At 43.1% G+C, this 27,081-nt stretch overlaps 2 protein-coding genes across 5 annotated transcripts in view; one reads left to right on the forward strand and one right to left on the reverse strand.

The window, feature by feature from the left end:
- Positions 1 to 10,556, forward strand: part of LOC130855061 (ubiquitin-conjugating enzyme E2 E1) — a 69,319-nt gene extending 58,763 nt beyond the window's left edge. For both annotated transcript variants that reach the window (XM_057737913.1, XM_057737912.1), the window contains 3 exons: positions 6,931 to 7,063; positions 8,563 to 8,710; positions 9,766 to 10,556. In XM_057737913.1, the coding sequence (XP_057593896.1) occupies positions 6,931 to 7,063; positions 8,563 to 8,710; positions 9,766 to 9,863 (379 nt within the window). In that variant the 3' untranslated portion in view covers positions 9,864 to 10,556. The remainder of the gene's footprint in view (positions 1 to 6,930; positions 7,064 to 8,562; positions 8,711 to 9,765) is intronic.
- Positions 7,087 to 27,081, reverse strand: part of NKIRAS1 (NFKB inhibitor interacting Ras like 1) — a 30,774-nt gene continuing 10,779 nt past the window's right edge. The window contains exons 3-5 of one of the 3 annotated variants that reach the window (XM_057737917.1): positions 22,312 to 22,553; positions 12,663 to 12,770; positions 7,087 to 7,625 (exon numbers count right to left, since the gene is read on the reverse strand). In XM_057737917.1, the coding sequence (XP_057593900.1) occupies positions 7,623 to 7,625; positions 12,663 to 12,770; positions 22,312 to 22,553 (353 nt within the window). In that variant the 3' untranslated portion in view covers positions 7,087 to 7,622. Of the gene's footprint in view, positions 7,626 to 11,350; positions 12,771 to 22,311; positions 22,554 to 27,081 lie in introns of all 3 variants that reach the window. The other 2 variants (XM_057737916.1, XM_057737918.1) reach the window with 2 other exon arrangements.

Consider the following 27,081-nt stretch of genomic DNA (forward strand, 5'->3'; position numbering starts at 1 on the left):
GGCTTTTCCATGGCGGTCACCAGGCTCTGTCACTAGGCTGGTGGTCAATTCAGTGAGGTTTGCTGATTTTTCACGTTCCTTGTGCCACTCGATTCTAGGTTACAGATGGTTACTGTTCTACGAAGGGATGCCTGGGCCTACATGGTTTTTGGTTTTGTTTTTATAAAACTCCTCTGGGCGTGTAAGTAGCTCGCATGGAGAAGGTGGCTTTCACTCCCTAGAGCGTCTGTCTGTGGGGAGGTAGTTGTGGGAGATGAGGATTCCCTCTGGTAAATTGGTAAAATACATTCATGCTATTTTATCATAGTCTTCTAGAATTTCTTAGCAAAAGAAGAGTATGTTAAGAGTGGATTTTGAGTAGTCTGTCATAGGGAGCGTAGATTTGATTGTGGATCTCTAAATTCTGTGTATGGTATTGATTTTACAGTCTGAGCAGAGCAAGGCATCACCGGGGTTGATACTTGTTTCTTACTGCAAGAATTACAGAGGAGAGAGCTCAGTAATACAAATGGTCATTTAAGTCTAGAAGATTGGGAAGTAGAGTTGGTATTCATTGCCACTTAGTGTCCTCTATAGCTGGCTTCTCGGGTTTTAATGTGCTTAGGCATCATTTGGAGACCTTGTTAAAATGCAAATTCTGGTGCCTCAGGTCTGGGGTGGAGTCTGAGAGTCTGCATTCCTAACAGACACCCAGGGGATGCTGGTGTTGCTTTGTCCAGGGAGTCACATTTTGAGTAGCGAGGGTCTACACTAGGGCACATGCAAATCTGACTTGCTTGCGGGATCTCAGTTCCCTGACCAGGGATTGAACCCAGGCCACAGCAGTGAAAGCACCAAATCCTAACCACTAGGCCACCAGGGAACTCTTGCAGACCTAACTTATAATAATAACAGCCATAGATATTGAATGTTTTCTCTGTACCAGGCACTGAGCAGTAGAACAGAGATCAGAGGGTGGGCACTGGAGCCTGACAGTAGGAATTCAGGCTGAAGCTCTTCTCTTCCCGAGCTTAATATAGGGCCGATTTTCTCTAAGGCAGGATTCTCAGCCTTGGCACTGTTGTCAGCCAAGAGAATTCTTTATCGTGGGGGGCTGTCCTGGGCATTGTGAGATGTTTAGGGGCATCTTCCCACGAGGTGCCAGTAGCACCCTACGTCCTAGTTGTGACACCCAAAAATGCCTCCTCGGAGGCAATGTCAACCCCAATGGAGAACAACTGCTCGAAGGCTGCTGTTGAAATTTGGGAATTTGGGGCATTTTGTGACGTGAGTGATACACGTTACATAAGCAGCTAGTTTGCTTTATCATGTCGCTTCTACAAAGAAGAGGAGGAAAAGAGACATGGACTAGCCAGTCCCAGTCTCTGCCAGGTCTTTATTTTCATGAAGCAGTAGGCATTGGCCTGTGGGATAGCATCGGGGATTATTTGGGATGTTGAGGTGGGACGCACTGAGCTGCGCGCTCCGTTGATGCTGAGCGTCGGCCCTTTGTTGGAATCCGCTGGCACGCTGCACAGGCCGCCCCTCTTCTCGCGTCCACTGCCTGCTGCCGCCGTGTCCACACCTCACCTGCAGCACGCTTGTCATCTTTCCATCTGCCAGCCTCTCATCCCTCACTTTTTTCGAGGGTATGAGACCCGATAACGAAGTCTTTTAGGATTATGCCTAAAATTACATGTGAATCAGGGTTTTCTGTGTTTGTAAGCAAGGGTCATGTCTCCCAATAAAAATTTAAAAATTGATCAGATAGAAGTACAATTTTAAAAATTGATTATAATTTTTGTCTTGCTTTCAGATGTTCTTTGTAAGAAATCAGTGATACCTTTTGAAAATTGAAATGCAGCGTTGGTTTCTAACTGCTGAAATGGAAGACTAGCCTGTAATAAACTAATATGGAGGATGGGAATGGGGGAGGACTGAGGAAAACATGATTTTAAGACAAAACATAATGAAGCTTAAACATTGGTTTATGTGGTTTTCTCAGAGAAGTCAATCCAGCGAACACATCAGATTCCAACAGTAACACTGCTCTGATGACAGTTTTTAAGAATTGTTTTAATTCATTTCTTCAGATGATACCTTAAATAACTTCTACTAATTACTTTTTATACTGTTCAGATTCTATTTAGGATCACGTGTGTTAAGCAGTAGTTATGGGACTTCCCTGGCGGTCCAGTGGTTAAGACTCCGAACTCCCAGCGCAGGGGGCCCGGCTTCGATCCCACACACATGCCGCGACGAAGGAGCCTGCCTGCCGCAACGAAGACCCCACACAACCAAATAAATAAATAAAGATTAAAAAGAAAAAATAAAGTCCTCTATTATTAAAAAAAAAAAAACATTAAAAAGAAAAAGCAGTAATCATACCAATCGATAGTTCTTTGCTTTGTGTAATTCTCAAGATAGTGCTAGTGAGGTATGAGAACTGCGACCTGTGGGCGCCCTGCCGGTAGTCCCTGTGGGAAGGCGGGTCTCCAGCACTGTGGGAAAGGCCATCGGAGGTGAGAGGCCTGGACAACACTAGTGCCTGTGAGCCCGCGGGCTTCGTGACCCCTGCTTCCACTGTCGATGCACCTGTAGGACTTCAGAAACCACTAGATGAGTAAGAAAATACTGTCAAAAGTAGAGATTACTATTATTTCTCTTCAAGTGTTGACTGCAGCTGTATTTATTTTGACCTGAAGGGAAAAAACAGAATTAAGAGCACAGTTCTTTCTTCTTGCCTTGTATAAGAGTTTTTTGTATTATACTTTTTTTTTCTTGACCATACTTCATGGTTTGTGGGCTCTTAGTTCCCTGATCAGGAATTGAACCTGGGCCCTTGGCAGTGAAAGTGTGGAGTCCTAGCCAGTGGATCCCCCAGGGAATTCCCTACACCTTTCCTTCCTTCCTTCCTTCCTTCCTTCCTTCCTTCCTTCCTTCCTTCCTTCCTTCCTTCCTTCCTTCCTTCCTTCCCTCCCTCCCTCCCTCCCTCCCTCCCTCCCTCCCTCTCTCCCTCCCTCTCTCCCTCCCTTCCTTCCTCAGATCTTAGTTGCAGCATGCAGGATCTTTAGTTGCCACATGCTTTCAGGATCTAGTTCCCTGACCAGGGATCGAACCCGGGGGGGCCCCTGCATTGGGAGCTCGGAGTCTTACTACACTGGACCACCAGGGAAGTCCCTCCACTTTTATTTTGAAAAGCATTTCTGTTGCAGATACACCATAAGTCTCTGTTTAACAAAATCTGAAAGGCAGAGACATGGGCTCATTTTGCCGTCTGTCTCCGCCACCTGCAGAGGTTCTAATCACGGTTGGGCTTCACTGTCTCCACACAGAGGTGCGTGTTTTCGTTGTTGTTGTTCCCATCTTAATACCTTACAGTCAGCACCGCCATCTCCCAATTCAGAAGTTTCCATCCATTCTAATCACTTAGACTGATTAGGATACTTCAACTGGTGTTTACAATTGGAGTTCCATTTCTTACTGTGAAACCAAAAGTATCTTCTATTACAGGGAGGGGATGGAAGGCGGGTGAAGGCATATGCTGACCTCAGGAAAACCAGTCCGTCGCTTCATGGAGAAAGGGATGCGGTGCTTGGACACACTTCCCCCGAACAGCCTCACGTAGATTCTTCTTGACAATGACCTTCTGAGAGCTGGAAGCTTCTGCCCTCACCCACCCCCTCCCCGCAATGGGTCTGTCTACCCACCTTCTAGACCAGTAGAGCCTAACCTTTCCGGTGAGAATTGGAAGGGGGGGAGAAAAAGTTTTTGCAGGCCCCCTATGTCATAATTTTTATTTTATTCTATGATTAAGAAAATGCATATGCCAAAAAGCTAAGTAAATTCATCCAATAACAGCCTTAAAATGAGCAGCTGCCGTTTTTATCCAGGCAGCATTGCTTGGTCTTTCCAGTGGGTTCTCTGACCCCTCACAGTAATGTCCAGGCCTCCTGGTGGAGGCCCACAGGTTAGGGATGTACGCTGTTGAGTCTTTTCCAAAGCTTTAGCATTTCAACTAAGTTCGTTATTACTTCACTCACTATTTTTCTTATTATAACCCACCTTCATTCTCTGTTTCTGAAGGTTATGTTGTGGACTTGATTCTTGAACTCCCTTTCATACTTTTTTTCTGAATTTTCAGAAAATTTCACACTGAGAGCTGATTACAGACAAGTAGTGATCTTGATTCAGATTTCTAGCTACACACAGATGGTGAGCTACGGAACGTGAAAGCTCATGTTCTAAACTGGTTGTCCTACTCCCAGCAACCTGTGCAGGGGCTTCCCAAGTGCAAGCCACCTGCTCAAAGGTCACCAGAGGAGCTTTTTAAGTACTCTTGGGTCTACGCTCAGGAAGCCTGGCATGAATGGTCAGGAGTCTGTAATTTTTAAAGTTCCATAGAGTATTTTGATGACGGACTTTTCTCTGCAGTCATAGAATCTGCTTGTAGTGACTTGTGAGACCGTTGTTCTTTCATCTTTTTTCTATACTAGGGGGCCAGCAGAATTGGGCCCATGCCAACATGTCCCCACCAGGGTTGCACTGACTTTACTGTTATTTTTTTCTGGGTCTCTTAGCATCACCAAGCTGACTATGAGGAAAGCAGTATGGCTACTGACGCACTAGTGTTTTGGATTGCCTAGCTTCTGCACTTGGCCTTGGTTCCTCATCTGTAAGAAGAGGGGTTTAGGGTAAATGATAGTCTTTTGCCCTGAAGTCTAGATACCACGAACTAGTAAGAGAGAACGGTTTGTCTTTTTATCCACGGCCTCTGTGTCAGTGTCACCTCCATCTGCCTCTCCACTTCTCAGTTAACTCCAGTCTGGTAAACAGGCATCATAGCTGGATCAGCCATGGTCTGTAGACCTTCTGCTCAAGCACATATGCTGGATGCAACCACATAGGCAGGTCAGCGGACTTCAAATGCCCGAGGACCAGTTCTAACCTCAGGCTGTGAAGCAGCAGTCAGAGTCCTGTCATTTCACCTGGAGGGGTTACTGCGTATTTTTAGAGGGAGAGGGCAGGTTAAGAACACTCCTGACGTCCCACGTTGTGAAAACTGTGCAGATGTCATGCAGAATCAGAAGTTGTCTTTTTTTTTTTTTTAAACTCAAAGGTTAGTCTCTGCATGTAGGTGACTTAATACTAGAGACGCTGTTAATTACACGATCTCTCTTCCCATACATGTCCAGTATAAAACAGATTTTTAATAGTTCTTGGAAATACCCATCAGAAGGCGATAGTAAGGGACCATTCTATTTGAGCCAGTGGGAATAGTCAAGTAACTAGTATCCCCGGTGGCTGCTACCGCTTAACCAGAGATCACTGTGGGCCTGCTGCTCTGCAGATAGTCGCCACCCGCCCACGTTATCAGTGTTTTAATTCTCAGAACATCCCTGTGAGGTGGGCGGCCTGAGCTGAGCAACTTGCTCAAGGTCACACAGCCTGTGTAACTGTCCATGTCGGAACTCTTTCTGCCTCTTGGCCAGTTTGGGCCCTAAGCCTCCCTGTTGACCCCTGTTCTTTGTCTGTGTTTCCTCCCTCCTTTTTTGCCACATCATGTTTTCTTCCCCAGCTTCTTTTCTTCTCCTTTTCTTTTTACAGGCTCATTTCCCTAACCTATGTTGCTGTTGTTTCTCCCACTCCAAATTTCACACTGAAAGAAAAAAAAACCTCTGGTGGGTTTGAGGAAAGTGTAGAGCCACGGGTAGGTTTTCTCTTTTCCTTTTTTTTTTTTCCCTTTCCCTTCTTCATCTCCTCTTTTTCCTAAAAGGGCTTGAACCCCGGCTCTAAGCAGTGAGCAGAGGGCGTGTTGAAGACAAGCTGTTCTTGTCTGGTGCGTTATGGAAACCCTGGCCTTCAGCATCTGCATGGTACATGGGCCGCTGTCAGCGTGTGGGTGAACGAATCCAGTTCACACCGTACGTTTGTTTAAGAGCTTGGACTGCTCTGTAGGAATTACTCTGTATATTGACTGGGATCTACGAGCCTCTCCAAGTGAAGGCCTTGTTGTGTTTGGCTAACACACGTCGTTGTCCTCAAAGCGGCTGTTACTAGTTAGGTTTGAGCATCTGAAGTGAGAGCGTGGAGTTAGCCCCTGCACGCCGTTACCTGTCTGTGTAAATCAGTGACCAAGACCATCTCCCAAACGTGTCATCTTTTCTTTTCTCAGTACCAGAGTTTTACACTTACTTGTTTGGACAGGTGTGTTAAGCTCTCAGAGGTCTTGGTTATATTTTTGTTTATTAATGTGCTTGAATACAGAGCACTCTGAGCCAGCAGTGCTGTGGAGAAGGGTATTAAAGGGTATTAACAGCGTAACTACGTGTAAATAGCAGTGATCTCACAGGTGAGGGTAGGTTAACGTGTACTGTGCAGAGAACCTGATTGTGGAATCTAACATATGCTGAAATGAACACCAGATGACTTGTAACCGGATACCTGTCCCCCACCCCAACATGGTTTATACTGTAAAGGGAACTGTAATCTGTTGGACTCCTTTTAGGGTAAGCTTATGGAGACACAAGAACAAGGAGGACGAGCCCTAGTCAGAGGGTCAGAAATGAAGTTTTGATGCTTAAAATGGTCCTCAGAAATGATGTAGCTGTGAGCAGAACTTTGTCACTAATTTAATGAATTCTGTGTGCTGAGAGGTGTTTCTTTTCGTAAAGTATTGTTTACATTTTCTTAGGCTGTGTCAAGACGACAGTTTGAGAATTGAAGGGTTTCTTGCTTCTTCACAGCTAAATGGGCGTAGGCTGGTTTCAACGTCCTTTCACCATGTACTTGACCTGAGGCCTGCATCAGAGTGTGTCTGCAAGATGCGTGTGTTGTGTGGAGAGAATCCACACATTAGACGAGGGGGGGGGCGAGCTTTCCCCTTGGGGGACATGTTGTAAAAACTGGATTGTGCCACCAGCTGCTCACCTGTGGTGTGTTACTTCACAGTGCTGGTCCCAAAGGCGATAACATCTACGAATGGAGATCAACCATTCTAGGGCCTCCGGGCTCCGTGTATGAGGGTGGTGTATTCTTCCTTGACATCACTTTTACACCAGAGTATCCCTTCAAGCCTCCAAAGGTAAGAAATTCCCCCTGATGTATGCTAACATTCACATATTCCCATGAAAGATTATTCAGGCTTTTAAAATTGTTTTTAATCACAAAAAGTACATTGCTTGACAAATCTCTAAGTACATCTGAACATACACAAAACACTTCTTTGGGTTGACTTTGCCTCCTTTGGCAAAGACCATTCCTAAGAGTAAGCGCTTCGTTTTGAAGAGGCTTAAAATCCTGCTTTTTATACTAACATAGTTAGCAACGCATAAATAACCTGCTATTCCCCACTCAACAGAAAAGTTTCTGAATAGATAAAAATGGTGTCACAACATCCACACTGTAAAACAATTAGAGAATCTTCTGCCCAACAAAGCCTTGGGTCCTGCTCCTTGTCATCTTCGGGTCTCGTTCAGATCCTGACCCCAGGCTTTGGGGTCCTCCTCTGGGATGGGTGGGGGCTGCTCAGTCACTGTCTCCTGTGACACTCAACATTGACATTCACACAGTCAGAAGGGAAACCTCTTCTTGGGGAAGGTAGAGGTACAGTTGCAGCTGTGCAAGAAGTGATGGAAAGTCTGTCACTTAAAAAAAAAAAAACAGTGGTAAAGTTATAGGTTGTTTTCACTTTGGACTGATTCTGTGTATTTCACAAATAAAAACTAGCAGAGTGGACACAATAACCCAGGTTCACACATGGCTTATGTTGATTTGTCTACTGCTGTGGTCCTTACCCATTTCTGGCTCCTCACCTGTGGAGACTCCGATAAAGTGAATTCTGTGATTTAGGTAGGCAAGATATCTGCAGGATCTGATACAAAGGTCAGAAAAAGCAGAAAGAAACCTCATCTTCAAATATATTTTTCAGCCTTTTAGGTGTGTGATCATTTTTGCTAAGCACTTTGTCTTTATGTACCTGCTATGTTTGTTTGAATTAGATTATAAAGCTTGCTTTGGGGCTGTGTAATACTGGCAGCTAACACAAGAGGTCAGCAAACAATGAGCTGTTCAAACTTGGAAACAGGAAAATCTTTAAAACATTAAAACTGCTAAAGATGAATTCAAGAAATATACAAGGAACTATATCCAATGTCCTGGGATAAATCATAATGGAAAAGAATATTAAAAAAAGAATGTGCATGTATATATATACACATATATGTATGTATAACTTGAGTCTGCTGTACAGCAGAGATTGGCACAGCATTGTAAATCAACTATATACTTCAATTAAAAAAAAGAAATATTGATGTTACCTTTCTTTTTGTGGATGGATATTACTTTTTAAATGAAATTGAAAATCCCTGAGATTGAAAAATGAACAATTTATCTCAGTTTTATTAGAGTCTTAACCTATCTCTTATCAGCCTTAGCTAAACTGTTACTTCATTCACTTTTTAAAAAAACCAATGTCTGCTTCTTTTAAAGTTTTAATTAGGGTCATTTAATTGAAAAGGTAATCTAGTAAAAATTTTCATTGTTTGCTATTTAAATTTTATTTAACACTGTCTTTTTTTTTAGGTTACATTTCGGACAAGAATCTATCACTGTAACATTAACAGTCAAGGAGTTATTTGCTTGGACATATTGAAAGATAACTGGAGTCCAGCACTAACCATTTCTAAAGTCCTTCTTTCTATCTGCTCACTTCTTACAGACTGTAATCCTGGTAAGGTTAATAATTCTTCACCTTGTTTCATTCCTCCTCACCTGGAAAATAGTTATTTTCCACTTAAACTAAGATTTTCTAAAGATAAAGTTCAGGTTTTATTTTTGAGCGAGCTTTCAAAGGACAAAACCTAATTTCTTTTCAAATAAATTTCTAATCAAGAGTTCAATCTACTAGTTGAAAAATGCAGCAGCTTCACCATTAATTGATGTGTTCTAGGAATAAGGTGTTATAAACTGAAGGCTCACATAAGATTGCCTTAGGTTTTTACATCTTCATTCTGTCCCCTCTATTTTTCCCTCCTTTGTGTATTTCCCACCCAATTCTCACAAAGCCACACACGTGTGAATGTTGAGTCACCTGCCCTCTGTCTGGGGGGCCACTTAGCACCTGCCCTGTAGCCGAGGTGGCGGATTGGCTCTGAGAGGGATGTTTCCCTGCTTAATGTACTTGGTGATTATCAGACTGTGGGTTTTTCTCGGCCTTAATTCCTCTTACTAAAAATTTTTTCTAGATAAACCAAATATAAATTTAATTACTAAAGATACTGTTTAGGTTTCGGAGAAATACTATACTTAATTGGAAGTACAGGTTTTGACCTGGCAACTTTGGCTCTTTCTAGGTCAACAGTGTAGAGGTAAATAGTGTTAGGTTGCAGTAGCCCTGAGGACTTCAGTGTTCAGTGTCAGAATTGGTGCCACAGAGCAGAAGGTCCTGTGAACACAGCTGGATGTCCACTGTACTCTAGGCATTCTGTACCCTGACATGTAGGAGCCAGAACCTCCCAGTGCGGGGGTGGTTGTTGGGAGAGAAATGGAATAAACTAAGGAGATGAGGCCAGACCAGTACTGAAGTGTGTGCATTCTATCTGGATAAGAATCTGCCCCCCCCCCCCATGCTATTTTTAAAGTCTAGAAGGAAAAGTATCCAGAATGGTGGAGTTGTTTGATCACAGCTACTTGGTGCATTTCCACCCAAGCTGTCACTAACTTATTTGCTGAAACTTAAAATGTCCTTTTCCCTTCTTCAAAGTAATCTACATTCTTTTCTTCCAGCCGACCCCTTGGTGGGAAGTATTGCCACTCAGTATATGACCAACAGAGCAGAACATGACAGAATGGCCAGACAGTGGACCAAGAGATACGCTACATAAATTGGGTTTTCACAATTCTTTACATTATTTGTCTGTCACAGAGAGAGCTGCTTATGATTTTGATGGGGTGGGGGAGGGTGGGAGTTGGTAAAGAGTAGGGTATTTCTATAACAGATATTATTCAGTCTTATTTCCTAAGATTTTGTTGTAACTTAAGGTATCTTGCTACAGTAGACAGAATTGGTAATAGCAACTTTTAAAATTGTCATTAGTTCTGCAATATTAGCGGAAATGCAGTACTGAGAGGAATAGACATTTGGGTTCAGTTGCTTGTAGTCTGTAAATTTGAAACAGCTTGATTTGTACAGGTTACACACATGGCCATTTATGTAAAGTCCTTCCAAGATACACAGTTTTTTGTTTTAAAAAATTGGAATTTTTCCCTTCTTGGAAGGGAACATTGATATTTAACAGCTTTTAGAGACTGTCATCTCATATACATAAAATGGACACATGGCTATAAGACATCATATAGGAAATGAGTAGTTATGTATTTTATTTTATATGCCAATCTACTTTATTGTGAAAAGATAGAGGTCTGAATCAGGACTTGTGAAAAACCTGTAGTAAAATACCTTAAGCTGTTAACTGTAAGGCGTGGAGTAGGAGTTGCTCAGTGGATTGGTTCTATGTTGTGGACTACTTAAGTCTGCATTTGTTACTGTGCTAATAAACAATATTAAAACAACCACCTAATGCTGCTGTATATTCATTTACTTCCTTCTGCCTTTTTTGTAGTTTCGTTTTTCTTAGTAGATGTTTGCTACTGAACAACCTAGAGGTAATGCAGCCTGACTACATTAGTATTGTTTGCCCAGCACTTATGTTAGGATTGGTACATTATTCTTATTTATCCAACAGCTTTGCAGGATAGATTTTGAGGTGCTTAGAAAAGGTTAGATAATCTAACTCATGACCTTTCAAAGGTAGAGTTCTACTGCATCTTTTTCAAAGCATTTTCCAACTTGCAGGTGCTGTAGTGCTACATATGTGAGAAGTGGGTTCTCATGGAGAAATACCGCACCCACAGTAGAGGAAATTTGGCAATACCTAAGCACACACACCTACTCCAGAGAAGTTTGCCCAGGGCCTGGGGTGGAGGTACATGTACGTTCATTACACATTTAAAAAGAATATGGGGGCTTCCCTGATGGCTCAGTGGTTGAGAATCCACCGGCTAATGCAGGGGACATGGGTTTGAACCCTGGTCCAGGAAGATCCCACATGCCATGGAGCAACTAAAAGCCCACGAGTCACAACTACTGAGCCCATATACCGCAACTACTGAAGCCTATGCGCCTACAGCCTGTGCTCCACAACAAGAGAAGCTACGTCAATAAGAAGCCCTCACACCACAATGAAGAGTAGCCGCTGCTCTCCACAACTACAGAAAGCCCGCGCGTAGCAACGAAGACACAACATGGCCAATAAACTAAAAATTAGTAAAAAATAAAATATAAGAACATGGTCACTCTGTACTAACATACCTAAGCTGCATTCTGCTGAGGAGCAAACCGCAGGCTCTATTATACTAATTTTAAAATAATTGTAAAAGTATTTCTCCATCTATGTAAAAAAAAAAAAAAAAAAAAAAAAGCTAAAAGCTCAACACTCAGTAAGTGGGAGAGAAGGCAGGAAATGACCATATCTGAGTGACAACTTTTTTGACCCCCCCTCCAAAAAAAGATGAGATTTTAAATAATTCTAAGTCAGCTAGTACTGCCACATATAAGGTTTATCTCTTTATATGCAGTAGTTCTTGGCTTGTACTCACCGAACCTCGCCTCAGAAGTATTGAAGATACTACTATTTACTAGATGTTTTAACGTTTCTTTGCTGGACAGCTTATCTCATATTTTATATTTAAAACTAATAGTGAACTGCTTTCACAGCTGAAGCCAGTAAGAAGTTTGCTTCCAACTTTACAGTTAGTTACAATATTGTCAACTTGCTCAATACAGTCAGCCCCATTACTCAGATCCTGCCGAAAATCAGTACCTAACTTCAAAACTACTGCAGGACGTATGGTATGGAAAATGGAAGCTTTACTGTCCTTAAGTGTTCAGCAGTTTCCTAAAGAAGGAAGAACCCATTTGAACATCTTTACACGACCTACTCAATTCATGCTAAACATAATTTGAACAAAGCCGAATTGTAGGTTTAGCAAGATCTTTACCAGATAAAATTTAGCTTAACTTAGTACCCAAATTGTTTACTGTTTGTGATCCAATTTGGACACACAAAAAGATGTCATTTTATAATCCTAGGCATTAGATGATTAGTGAACTTTTAAAACAAAGTCATGTTTGAGCAAAGAAGTTTGCATAAAGTTACACAGAATGACAGCTTCTGAAACAGGTGAGAGGTGAGGGGAGCTGCTCACAGGTACATGTGCATACTACCCAAACTTTATTTAATTCTTCTGACAAGGGCAACATAACGTAAATAACAAAGGCGCTAATTTCAGGTACAAGTTTCAAACAATGAGGATGCAAATATATTTCATACCAGGCAATAACTTAGCATAAATAACTATAAGTAAATTAAATTACTTCCCTAGGGGATTCCTAAGGACCAAAAGCAGATACCAATGGCCTATTTTAAATATGTTCACAGACACCTAAAGGCAGTCACTATTCAAGGAAGAGTTGTGGCATCTAAGTCTTAGTTCTCAGAGCTGGAGGTCCCTTTGTTTTTCCTCCCAGGCAGAGGGAAGCTCGACTTGCTCTGGGGCTGGGAGAGTTTGCTGGCTAACAGAGTGAAGGGCTCGATCAGGGTCTTGCGGTCGGTGACCGTCACCTCCCACAGGCGCACTTTCTCACTCTTGGCCCACTGCTGTGCCACTTCGGCGTCCACTTGTCTCTGCTCAGAAAGGTCAATTTTGTTTCCTAATACAACAATTGCCACCTGAAAGAGAAATGGATAAAAAGGTCACACTTTGCCGGCATCAGTTCCTAGGCAAACTGGAGAAATAAAATTGTCCCATGTAATAAACTTCTTCATCCAAACTATTCTCAGACGTGACCTGAATGGTAAGATAGGGTATTACTGCACTCCTCCCTCATTACGTTTTGTTAAAAACGCAGATGCTCTACAGGCTGCCGACTGTGCAACATTTTAAATTAACAACAGGTGAAGTTACTCACCTCGGGTAGGAATGGAAGACAGACTTGGGGAAAACAACATCGAGGACACAGATAATGGTAAGACTGAAATGTGTCTGCATTCTGGTTTCGCTCTACCTGCTGTCTGGGAAACTTGTGATACGTACTTGAAAATACAACAGCCAGGACTCCTGGAGCCCTGTGAGGTCTGCACACCTGGAACTGGAGTTCCACGAGGACAGGAATTGTTCTGTTCACGTAGCAAAGCGCCTGACGCAAGCACTAAATATGTGTTGAATGTACGACCCAATAGGAACATTTTACACTAAATGCCACGCAATCTGTCCTAAGTGGAATGCTCACTACACCCCAGGCACTGTTTCAGGTGAGCAGAACAGCAGTCACAAGGTAGTCAAAGCCTGGGGCTGGGGTAGAAGAGGTGACATCCAGATGTTGAGAGGGTGCCTATAAAGATGTCCTAAAGCAGGAGGCGGGGCAGGTGGTGGAAGGGCTCCTCTGAGGAGCAGCTCTGAGCTCGGGCCTCTGGGCCCTGGCTGTGCTCCTGCTTTTAAGAAGCGCTCCCTGTGACCCATCCCTGCAGGGTGGCGCAGCAGGCCCCAGAGCTCTCCTCCATTTCTCAGCAGGAGCCAGCCCTCCCATCCTTCTTCACCACCCAAATTTCCATCTGCATGCTGATCCCCTAGCCAGGTCTTCATCTGCCCCTCTTCCCCAGCTGCAGAAGCTGCTGCATTTGCCCCTAGACATCCACGAAGTTCCCTCCCCATGTTCCCGTGCAGGATGTTCCCTTCCCCTTCCGGCCTGGCTGGACTGGGAGCCCCGCAGTGCATGCCCAGTGGGGCAGGGGAGGTGTCCTCCTTGGCTCAGTGCCGCCTCCAGCACTGTGCTTCCCTAAAAACCCTCAACCTGAAGGCTGCCGTTCCTGCCCTGTGCCACCTGCTCCCCGCTCCCCACCCCCACCTGTTGCTGCTCATCACAGAGCTGGCCCGTGCTCACCCCACACACGATGTCCCTCATACAGGCGGTTATTTCACTAGGCGCGTGGATGACCCTTCTGGTAACTGCATCTCTCGGCTCCTTGACTTCAAAATGCTAATCGTCCTCCGGACCCCAACCACTCACTCCTGTGAACTGCTGCCCTCTGATCTCTCACCCAGGAATCCCGCTCTGACCTCTGCCTGCCTGGTGCATCCCCAACCCCCCGATGCAGCAACTCCAACACCACAGGCCCCCCACACCCCAGCGCCACTTTATCACTGTCCCTCACCCCTCTCCTGTCCTCGGTCCTCACCCAGATTAGATTCTCCTCTTTGACTCCCTGCCATCATCGCATTGTATTACCCCCACTGCACCACGGTTAAGCTGAATTTTGTTTTAAGAGTTTTTCTTTTTTAATAAATGTTTTTTGTTTATTTTAAAATTTTTTGGCCACGTAAGATCTTAGTTGTGGCGTACCGGCTTCTCTTTAGTTGTGGCGTGCGGGTTTTAGTTGAGGGGTACAAGCTCTATAGTTGCAGCCCTCGGGCTTAGTTGCCCTGCAGCGTGTGGGATCTTACTTCCCTGGCCAGGGACTGAACCTGCGGATTCTTCACCACTGGACCACCAGGCAAGTCCAAGTTGAACTCTTAACTGTACTATTTGCCAACACCATTTACTGAACATGGCTGGAGAAGAACACAACCCTGCTTTCCGGCCCCAATTCGTAACCACCGATGTTCTCCAGCAAGTATATCACAGTCCCTCCATTCACTCTGTAACGACAGCATCTCCTACCTTGGCCCTCCTTCTCCAACCTCCGCTGTTCCCCCTGCCTCCCTGGTCTCACCCTCAGCTGAGGTCCACACTATTTCAGCAAGAAGACAGAAGCAACTAGAAGGGAACTTTCACGTGCTTCCACCACCACATCTAACAGCCTCTAAGCCCACGTCCCCATCCTCAACATGGACAAGGATGTCACTCCAACAATTATCCCCTCTCTCCTGCATCTCTCTGTTGAATCAGCCAAACATCCAAACAACTATATCTCTCAACTGAAAAATAAAACCTTCTTAAACATCCTTCTCCAGCGCCTCTCTGTTCCCCTTTATGGGACAATATATTTACCCTTTGACTCAAAATTCTTTCAAAGAGCTATGTTTGCTGTGCTGAATTCTCTCACATCCACTCCATCAGACTTCTGTCTCCCTGTTTCACTAAAACTGTTGAGATTTCCAGGTTACTAAAGGCTGGCCACGTCTTGGCTTTTTTGATCTGTCTTCAGCATCTGACACAGCTCAGTCATTTCCTACTTTTTACAGTGCCGACTTCACTTTCTTTCTGGGACATCCTTATCTCTTGGTGCTTCTCCTACTTAAAGGCCCCTTCGCAGCCCCCTTTGCTGCCTTCTCTTTAATTCTCCAGCCAGTAAATGTCAAAGTGCTCTAGAGAGAGAGCATTTCAACTAAACTGCTTCTCACCTTGTCCCCCAGGGTCAAAGCCAGCACAGACTGACCTTTTTTTTTTTTCTGGCTGCGCAGCATGTGGGATCTTAGTTACCTGACCAGAAATCAAACCCGTAACCCCCTACAGTGGAAGCGTGGAGTCTTAACCACTGGATCGCCAGGGAAGTCTCAGAGTGATCATTTTTAAGCAAGTCAAAAGAGGCTCAACTTCATTCACATTAAGGAAAAATGAAACTATGAAAACACCATTTCACCCAGAAAGATCACAAAATCCAAAAACTTAACCACACATTGTTGTCAAGACTGAAGAAAGAGGCATTTTCCTACCATTCGTATGGTCGGTAACTTGGCTCTGTATTTACCCTTGACTCAAGAACCTAATTTCTGCTGGGTGATCTTACAACTCTATGCTAAAATGTACAAAATAATAAATGCCTAAGATCATTCACTGCAGCACAGTTCATAAGAGCCAACGACTGGAGGTAAGGAAGGTCCATCAATGTGAGACTCGTTAAATCAGTATGGTACGTCTACAGCCCCACGATGAATATCAGGCATCAGTTTAAAAAAAAAAAGGAATCTGAGCGCTGCTGCGGAAAGGGCTCCCGGATATATCACGTGACAAGTACAAGGTGCAGAACAACATGCCACCTTTGCTATGAGAGAGCGAAAAATAATAAAAAAAAGTTATTTGCTTATATTTATACAGAGAAACTTTGGAAGGATGCCCCCAGACTAGGAACGGGGTAAAATATTGAAAAAGCATGCTTGAGATAGGATTAAGATGGCGGAGTAGGAGGACGTGCGCTCACTCCCACTTGCAAGAGCACTGGAATTACAACTAAATGCTGAACAATCATCAACAGAAAGACACTGGAACTCACCAAAGAAGACATCCCACATCCAGAGACAAAGGAGAAGCCGCAATGAGATGGTAGGAGGGGCGCAGTCGCATTAAAATCAAATCCCATAACTGATGGGTGGGTGACTCACAAACTGGAGGACAGTTATACTGCAGAAGTCCATCCACTAAAGTGAGGGTTCTGAGCCCCATGTTAGGCTCCCCAACCTGGGAGTCCAGCAACAGGAGAAGGAATCCCCAGAGAATCAAACTTTGAAAGCCAGCGGGATTTGATTGCAGGACCTCCACAGGACTGGGGGAAACAGAGACTCCACTCTTGGAGGGCACACAAAACAGTGTGCTCACCAGGACCCAGGGGGAAGGAGCAGTGACCCCATAGGAGACTGAAGCAGACCTACCTGCTGGTGTTGGAGGGTTGCCTGCAGAGGTGGGGGGCAGCTGTGGCTCACCGAGGAGACAGGGGCACTGGCAGCAGGGGTTCTGGGAAGTGCTCACTGGCGTGAGCTCTCCCAGAGTCCACCATTAGCCCCACCAAAGAGCCTGTAAGCTCCAGTGCTAAGTAGCCTCAGGCCAAACGACCAACAAGGTGGGAACACAGCCCCACCCATTAGCAGACAAGCAGATTAAAGTTTTACTGAGCTCTGCCCACCAAATTGGATTAAAGTCTTACTGAGCTCTGCCCAGCCAGCCCTACCCATCAACAGTCCCTCCCATCAGGAAGCACGCACAAGCCTCCTAGATAGCTTCCTCCACAAGAGCGCAGACAGCAGTATCAAGCAGTATCAGCAGTATTTCGTCTTGTGGAACTGAAAACCACAGCCACAGAAAGATAGAAAAAATGAAAAAGCAGAGGACTTTGTACCAGATGAAGGGACAGGATAAAACCCCAGGAAAACAACTAAATGAAGAGGAGATAGGCACCCTTCCAGAAAAAGAATTCAGAATAATGATGGTGAAGATGATCCAGGACTTTGAAAAAAGACTGGATGCAAAGATCGAAAAGTTTACCAACGACCTAGAAGAATTAAAGAGCAAACAAACAGAGATATGCAACACAATAACTGAAATGAAAAATACACTAGAAGGAACCCATAGCAGATTAACTGAGGCAGAAGGGCGAATAAGTGACCTGGAAGACAGAATGGTGAAAATCACTGATGCAGAAAAGAATAAGGAAAAAAGAATGAAAAGAACTGAAGACAGCCTAAGATACCTCTGGGATAATGTTAAACGCACCAACATTCACATTATAGGGGTCCCAGAAGGAGAAGAGAGAGAGAAAGGACCTGAGAAAATATTGGAAGAGATTATAGTTGAAAACTTCCCTAACATGGGAAAGGAAATAGCTACCCAAGTGCAGGAAGCACAGAGAGTCCCAGGCAGGATAAACCCAAGGAGAAACACACCAAGACATACAGTAGTCAAATGGACAAAAATTAAAGACAGAGCAATGTTATTAAAAGCAACAAGGGAAACACGACAAATAACATACAAGGGAACTCCCATAAGGGTAACAGCTGATTTTGCAGCAGAAACTCTGCAAGCCAGAAGGGAGTGGCATGATATATTTCAAGTGATGAAAGGGAAGAACCTACAACCAAGAATACTCTAGGGCTTCCTAGGTGGGGCAGAGGTTAAGAATCAGCCTGCCAATGCAGAGGACATGGGTTCGATCCCTGCTCCAGGAAGATCCCACATGCTGCGGAGCAACTAAGCCCGTGTGCCCAAAAAAAAAAAAAAAAAAAAAAGAATACTCTACCCAGCAAGGATCTCATTCAGATTTGAGGGAGAAATCAAAAGCTTTCCAGACAAGCAACAGCTAAGAGAATTCCGCACCACCAAACCAGCCCTACAACAAATGCTAAAGGAACTTCTCTAAGCTGGAAACATAAGAGAAGAGAAGGACCTACAAAAACAAAACAGTTAAGAAAATGGTAATAGGCACATACATATCGATAATTACCTTGAATGTAAATGGACTAAATACACCAACCAAAACACACAGACTGGCTGAATGGATACAAAAACAAGACCCATATATATGCTGTCTGCAAGAGACCCACTTCAGACCTAGGGACATATACAGACTGAAAGTGAGGGGATGGAAAAAGATATTCCATGCAAATGAAAATCAAAAGAAAGCTGGAGTAGCAATAGTCACATCAGATAAAATAGACTTTAAAATAAAAAAATGTTACAAGAGACAAGAAAGGACATTACATAAAGATCAAGGGATCCATCCAAGAAGAGGAGATAACAATTATAAATATCTATGCACCCGATATAGGAGCACCTCAATACATAAGGCAAATGCTAACAACTATGAAAGAGGAAATACAAAGCAGAGATAGAGACACAGATGTAGAGAACAAAACGCATGGACACCAAGTGGGGAAAGCAGGGAGTGTTGGGGGGTATGAATTAGGAGACTGGGATACCAAATTGTACACTCTAAATATATGCTGTTTATTGTCTGTTAACTGTATCTCAATAAAAGTTCTTAAAAAAAAAAAAAAAAGGCATGCTTGAGGGCTTCCCTAGTGGCACAGTGGTTAAGAACCCACCTGGCAATGCAGGGGACACAGGTTTGAGCCCTGGGTCGGGAAGATCCCACATGCCTCAGAGCAACGAAGCCCGTGTGCCACAACTACCGAGCCTGTGCTCTAGAGCCCATGAGGCACAACTATTGAGCCCATGCACCACAACTACTGAAGCCTGAGCGCCTAGAGCCTGTGTTCTGCAACGAGAGAAGCCACCGCAATAAGAAGCCCACGCGCTGCAATGAACAGTAGCCCCCGCTCTCTGCAAGTACAGAAAGCCCGCAAACAGCAATGAAGACCCAATGCAGCCAATAAATGGGGGGGAAAAAAAGCATGCTTGAGGTACAGGAAATGGATGACTGAACACAGGGCTGGGAACAAGTTCACTAGAGTCCTTTTTGGTTTTTGGCTGCCCCACGTGCCTCATGGGATCTTAGTTGCCCGATCAGGGATTGAACCCGGGCCCTGGCAGTGAAAGTGTGGAGTCCTAACCAGTGGACCACCAGGGAAGACCCTAAAGTCCTTTCTCTACATCATTTTTATTTTTGAACCATGTGCAAACATTACCCATTTAATTTTTTAAAGACAGACATGAAAAAGAAGTAAATAAGTGCCACTCAAGCTAGACTCTTGTCATCCCTTTGCTTCCCATTCTGAGTCCCCCTCAGCTGCTACCTCACTCCCCCCAGCCCATTCTGGCCTCAGTGGTGTTCCCGAGCATGACAAGCTCCTGCCCCCACCCCTGCTCTGCTGGGGCCTCCACCTGGAGCACCCCTCCTCCAGACATCGGCTTAGCTCCCTCCCTCACATCCTTCAAATCTCTGCTAAAAATCACCTTATCAAGAAGGCCTTCCCACATCATCTACAGAAAGCAGTGCCCTCATTCCCCACTCTGTTTGACTTTTCTTCCCACACTGCATCACTCCTCACAATATATATTTGTTCACTGTCTCTCCCTCTCCCGCCCCCCCAGACAGAAGCTTTACGGGAACGGGAACAGGGACTCTGTTCTATTGTCTCCTGTATTCCCTCCACCTCACCTAAACAATACCAGGCATATGGCCCAATAAGCACTTGCTATCAAAACTACACACCAGTCAGAATGGCCATCATCAAAAAGTCTACAAATAACAAAGGCTGGAGAGGGTGTGGAGAAAAGGGAACCCTCCTACACGGTTGGTGGGAACGTAACTTGGTACAACCACCAAGGAGAACAGTATGGAGGTTCCTCAGAAAACTAGAAATAGAGTTTCCATATGATCCAGCAATCCCACTCCTGGGCATATATTGAGACAAAACTAATTCAAAAAGATACATGCACCCCCTAGGTTCATAGCAGCACTATTCATAATAGCCAAGACCTAGAAACAACCTAAATGTCCACTGACAGATGAATGGATAAAGAAGATGTACATACATACAATGGAATGCTACTAAGCTATAAAAAAGAATGAAATAAAGCCATTTGCAGCAACATGGATGGACCTAGAGATGATCATACTAAGTGAAATAAGTCAGACAGAGGAAAACAAATATCATATGATACCACTTACATGTGGAACATAAAATACGACCAAATGAACCTATCTATGAAACAAACTCACCAACATAGAACAGACTTGTGGTTACCAAGGGGGAGAGGGTTGGGGGAGGGATGAAGTGGGAGGTTGGGGTTAGCAGATATAAGCTTTTATACATAGAATGGATAAACAACAAGGTCCTACTGTATAGCGCAGAGAACTACATTCAGTGTCTTACGATAAACCACAATGGGAAAGAATTTAAAAAAGGATATATATATGTGTGTATATATATGCATAACTGAATCACTTTGCTGTATAGCAGTAATTAACACAACATTGTAAATCAACTATACTAAAATAAAAAGATTTAAAAATAAACATTTGCTGAATGAATGTGCTTCTTAAATCCCCCTGATCATCATATGAGAAAGATACTATTATTATCCTTATCTTACTGTTATTATCCTTATTTTACAGATAAGGAAACTGAGGCAGGAAAGCTGAGAAGCACAGCCAAGATTCAAGTATCAAGTACATGAGTGTTCACCGAACTATACTTTTAACTTTAGGGGGGCAGGGAGGGGGATCTGGGGATAATCCCCAAATAATAATCAGATAATCCCCAAATAATAACAGCACTTATCTGTCTAGGTGGGAAAGATGGAAAACAGGTTGTGGGGAGCACTCATTACTGGCCTTTTTATATCTTTTGAAAAGTGAACTTTGTGAATGTTGTTACCTACTCACAAAGTAAGTATTCAAAATAATAAAAATAAGTAAAATATCAACAACCCAGAGGTCCTTCAACAGGTGAGTGGTTAAATAAACTTTGATACATACACACCATGGAAAACCACCTAGCAATAAAAAGGAATGACTGACTCACACACGCAATTACTTGGATGACTCTCCAGAGAATTCTGCTGAGTGAAAAAAGCCGATACTGAAAGGTTACAAACTACAATTCCATTTACGTGAACACTTGAAATGACAAGGTTACAGAAATGGAGAACAGATAACGGTGAAGGGACGGGGGGATTGGGAGGGGAATGCGTGTGGCCATGAGGGGTTCCATGAGGGGTCCCTACAGCGCTGGAAAGGTCCCCGACTGCATAAACGTCAGTACCTCGGCTGTGTTATTCTACTATAGTTCTGCACAGTGTTATTAGCATTGGGGGGAGCTGGGTGAGAGATCGCTTTAATTTCTTAAAATTGCATGTGAATCTACAATTATCATAAAATTAAAAGTCTGACCAAAAAAATATACAAAATTTAGGTTAAGAACCTCTAGCCAGTGCTGTTAACGGGTTCATGACATGGTTGCCTGGACACTGAGAAGTCAGCCATGTGAAGACCTGGAAAAAGACCTGCAATGAGAGAGTTCCAAGCAGGGGAACCAGGAGCTGAGAAGGACTTCATAGGGGAACAAAATTATCATATTGAAAAGCAGAAAGCAGACCCACCAGAGTATCCCTGGAGTACAGTGACAGAAGAGCAGAATGCTAAAGGTGAAAAGGACAGACATGGGCCAGATCATCTCAGAATTTATAGACCACAGGAAGAATCTTATTTTCAAATAGTAAATGGATAGAATCCAATAATTAGAGTATTTTTTTTCATTTTTTTTTTAAGGCTGAAGACAATCCTATTTATCCAAGAATACAATAAAAAGACCTAGAAACAGTGATCCCAAATAACATGAAATAAACTGTAGTATCTGACACACAGAGTCATTAAAATTCAACTTGTAGATGGAAATAAGCAAAGGCAGAAAGTCAAATGCTGGCCTGGGTTGAATCAGTCAGTCCTGTATTTCTTGAGCTAAGAAAAACTTCATGAAGTTTACACAATTTTGTGAATACAATTTAATGCTTTTAAAATATTTCAATTGCCAAAAAGCCCATGCTACAATTTAAACTACTACAATTCATAACTGGCATTTTTAAACACACCCACTTACCTCTTTTTTGTCTTTGAACTTATCAATTTCTTTCTTCAGAAGCTCCACTCTTTGAAAGGATTCAAGGTTATTCACACTGTACACGAGAACAAAGCCATCAGCAAACGAAAAATAATGCTTCGGCAGCTCCACACCTTCCTGCAGGCCTCTGGTGTCGTAAAGATGTAACTGTTCCTTGACTCCCCGATCCGTTTCCACTGAAGCCATATACACATCTTCCATTGTTTCACAGTCCTCCATTCCTGGAGTTGAAAGAAATTACTGTTATACATACAAATATTGAATCGTTACAACATTCACCTAAAACTAAAATAATGTTATGTCAATTATACCTCAATTTAAAAAAAAAAGCTATAACTCTTTTTGGATAACTCAGTACCAACTGTTGAGTATTTCCTTGTGCTTCAGAAGTTGGCTTTCTAGGTTCCTTATTTACTACACACAGGAATCATATTTCCATTTACTAGCTTCTTTAAAATGAAAAGCAGCTGTTACAGTAAATGAGCAAAGTACTTTTTAAGATTATTTCTTCTGTATAGAAATAAAAGAAATAAAAATTTGGCTATGAAATTTACTATTACTTATTTTTAAAAAGTAACTTACAAGAGTCTAAGAACTTAATATCTCGATTGGAGAATGAAAGGGTGGGTTTTAAAGCAGCTGCAGCAACTAAGCGGCCCCACTTTCTTCTTTATCAGAGCCAAGCACAGGACCTGGGTAGGTATGATTTTTCTCTGTACAACTTCCACTGTTTCCAGGGTCTGTTGAAAGGACCCAGAAGTGTACATGTCCAGTCTGGGACTAGGCACCAGGCCTTGATTCCCAAGTACCTACTGCGCACTTTTGTGCGCATGTCTTCCAAGTCCTTAAAACTAACGAGACTTGCTACCTACCGTTCCTGCCTACACCCGTCCCTCCTCCTTGCTTCTGTCCCTTGACCACCATCCGCCTGGTCAGTCTTCTGCGCTCTCTTTGAACAAGGAAAGCGTGCATGAACGTGGTCCTCGATCAGCCCCTCTACCGCTGAGACATCTGCTCGGTCCACCACCTGCTCCCACTCCCCCGCTTGCTCCCTTCACCTGAACGACTGCAACAGCTCAGGAAACACCTGGTCAACACTGCGTCCTTTCCAGGCTCTGCTGAAATGTCAGCTCTGCAGATTTTCTTCAGATTATCCACTTCCCTCCATCCTGCTCTTCCTGTGCCTTGTACAGGTAACACCACTTCACCCTTAAATCTTTTCTTATCTGTCCCCTCCGAAGCTGGAGTGTGAATTCCTTGAAAGCCAGGACTGTGGCTAATCTCTCTTTACAGCTCTGAGGACTAACAAACAGACTGACATGTGTAGAAAGTCCTTAGTAAACGTCTGAATGAATGAATGATCTCATAACCAGTGCCCCAATTTCATTCCCCTGCTCGCCTGAATGATAAGCCTCGGGAAATGCATTTCACCTTGCTTCTCTTGTGTAGGTTTTGTCTCTTCAATTTGTCCAGAACTTCCTCGAGAAACAACCATTCTGTGTGCACAGCAAACATTCAATAACCATTTGCTGACAAGGGTAATCCCCATGGTGAGAAGATGAACACTTTGAATGTTAATGACTACTGTGAGAGGTAGTCTGTGGAGATACAAACTTATTGGGCTTTGATTACAAAAAATTTAGAGGCAAAAACTACCAAGACTTTTGTCATGGTGGGTGTTTTGTCCTGGTTCCCTTCCTCCTCCCATTAATCTTGGACCTTTTGAGATTTTATCACCCTATAAGTCAAGTGAAGTTACAACTCCTGGCCAGCTGCCTGCATCTCCTCTCCCTCTCTACGCTGCCTCTGTCCTCGTGGAAGACTAAGGCTGCACTCTCAGGGAAGGGTAAAACAGAGGCTGCCGGCATGTGAGACAGAGGGTATGAGTTCCACTGTGAAAACAGCGGGCAATTCAGTGACGTGCTCCCTCTGCTCCCAAAACTTTGGCGGCCAGCTCTTTATTCTCTAGGCGGAGGAATCTGGGGAATCTAGACAGTGAAGAAGGAAAAATCCTGAATATGCTAACCTCTGGGATTAACCAACAAATGCCCCACCCAGGTCACCTTGTAATGAAGCAAAGTCATGAACCCTATGCACATGCTTAGAGCTTTAAATTAGCTTTTCAGTTTTCCATTCTTAATTACAAGCAGACAAACAAGGATTACCAGATACCTGAGAAAGAGACCAAAAATCAGGGAAGAGCACCTGAAAAGAAAAAGACTATGCAAAGAAAACAGACCAAAAAACTACCAAATATTATACTCAAAGAGAGAAGATAGCACATCCATGGAATAAGAACAGGATCCTAGGAAATGAAAACTCAACAGAAGGGCTGAAAAATAAAGATGAGGAAAACTCCCACAGAGTGGGACAAAATACTGAGAAATGTCAAACAGGAGAAGAGAAACGTTAAAAATCAGAGGACAAGCCCAGAAGATCCAGCATCCAAGAAGAGAGTTCCAGAAAGAGAGGACAGAGAACACAGAGGAGAAATAATTCAGAGCTGAAAAACACACACTTCTATACTGGAAGGGCCCGTCAGGTGCCCAGCGCCGTGGATGAACAAAGACCCATCCTACGACACACCACTGTGGACTTCAGAGCACTGGGGAGAGAGCCTCCAAAAGCATCCACATCTGAAGCATCAAGAATCATAACAGCTTCCGGCTTCTCAGAAGCACTAGAAGAAGACATTAGAATCTCGTAAAACTGAAGACACGCATGGCCTATGAGCAAGCGATTTTACTCCTCAGTATATCCCCCAGAACTTGTCCAAATCACAGCTGGGATACATGCACAACACTGTTTACAGCAGCGTTATTTCTAACAGCTCCGAACTGGAAACAACCCAAATGTTCACCAAGATAGAAGAGAGAAATAAATGGAGGTATACTCATGATATACCTATAATGAAAATTAAACCACACCTACCTAAAACAACATGGGTGAATCTTATGAATACTGAGTGAAAAAAAAAATACTGAAAAAACAGTGATTCCATTGATATCAACTCAGTAAGAGGCAAAAATAAACTATATCACCTAGTGATACATACATAGGTGGCAAAATTATAAAGAAAAGATGGCATTAATCAAAAGTCAAGGGAAGGGCTGAGTTCTGACTGAAGAGAGGAACACAGGGAGCTGACTAGATACTCGCGATCTTCTACTTTTGACCTGTGTGGAAGTTACGCAAAGGTTTTATGATTATTCATTAAACCACGTATGTGTTTTATGTACTTTTCTATAGATACGATGCATTTTATAATAGAAGAGGGAGAAAAGATGGTAGTAGACCAATGCTTTCAAAATTCTGGAAGGAAATTATTCTCCATCTAGAATTCTATACCCATCAAAATTATAATTCAATTGTGAATGCAAGTAAAAACATTCTCAAACACGAGAAGCCTCAGAATATGTATCGTGTACATCTTCCCAGGAAACTCTTTGAAGTTGGCCCGCCATCAAAATTAGCAGCTAATCATAAGAAGAGGAAGACATCGGATTCAGAAAGCAAAACCGATACACCACGGGGACAATAATAAATATCTTCATTCAGAAGCCCCAGGATTACTACTGTGCACCAGGCACAGCGGGCATTCCGAGGGCGGTCACCGCCTGATGCCTCATCCCACTGTGCAACCTTTTCAACCCAAAGAGTGCTGTAAGATGTGCTCCACCAAAAGAAGGGTATAAACAAAAGAAGATGACAAGAGATCTAGGAAACAGGAAATCAAACCCAGGAAGAAAGAAAAAGTAAAGGGAAGTTCTATGGTGATAGCTGTGCAATAGGCTCAGATAAGAGGATGCTAGCTCCTGAGAGAATACCTAAAAAAAAAAAAAAAAAAATTATCTATCAGACAGTTGGCCTCACAGAAAATTGAGAAACATCTAGACATGTAGAATAAATTAGCAAAACATATAAACAAAACTAAAGAAATGACAAATAAAACAAACACTAGCCTAAATAAAGAGAAAAAGAAAGCAAAGTAACAATCATAGTACCTAATACTGCTCTGCTGAGAATATTTACATGTGCCAGTAGTTCTCAGAGTGTGGTCTACAGAGATCCCTCGCAGTCTCCTTTCAGGGAACCCATGCGGGCAAAACTATGTTCATAATAATAATAAGATATTCATCTTTCCCACTGTGTTGACATTTACACCAATGATGTAAAAGTAATGGTGGGTTGGGCTTCCTAGGTGGCACAGTGGTTAAGAGTCCGCCTGCCAATGCTGAGGTCACGGGTTCGATCCTAGCTCCAGGAAGATCCCACATGCCACGGAGCAACTAAGCCCGTGTGCCAAAAAAAAAACAAACAAACAACAACAACAAAAAAGTAATGGTGGGTAAAACTGCTGGTGCCTTAGTACAAATGCAGGCAGTGGCACCAGCTGTGGCAGAGGCTGAGTTCTTCACCATCTCACTCTTGCAGTTTAAAAAGAAAAAGCTAGTTTCACTTAAGAATGTCCTTGATGAAGCAGGAAAAATTACCAAATTTATTAAATCCCAATCTTTGAGTATATATCTTTACATCTTTTTAATATTCTATGTGATTAATGGGAAGTATAAATTGAATAATGGTAACCATCTGGAGGAAAAGCTCCTATGTTTGAGTTGCAAGCTGAATTAACCATTTCTTTTTTCTTTCTTTTTAAAGAAGGAATGACAGAAAAAACCATGGTTATTCAGGGTACTTGACAGACATTTTCTCAAAGATGAATAAAGGGAGCCTATCATTTCAAGGAAA

This window comes from Hippopotamus amphibius, chromosome 6 (genome assembly GCF_030028045.1).
Source record: "Hippopotamus amphibius kiboko isolate mHipAmp2 chromosome 6, mHipAmp2.hap2, whole genome shotgun sequence".
Taxonomy (NCBI): Eukaryota; Metazoa; Chordata; class Mammalia; order Artiodactyla; family Hippopotamidae; genus Hippopotamus; species Hippopotamus amphibius.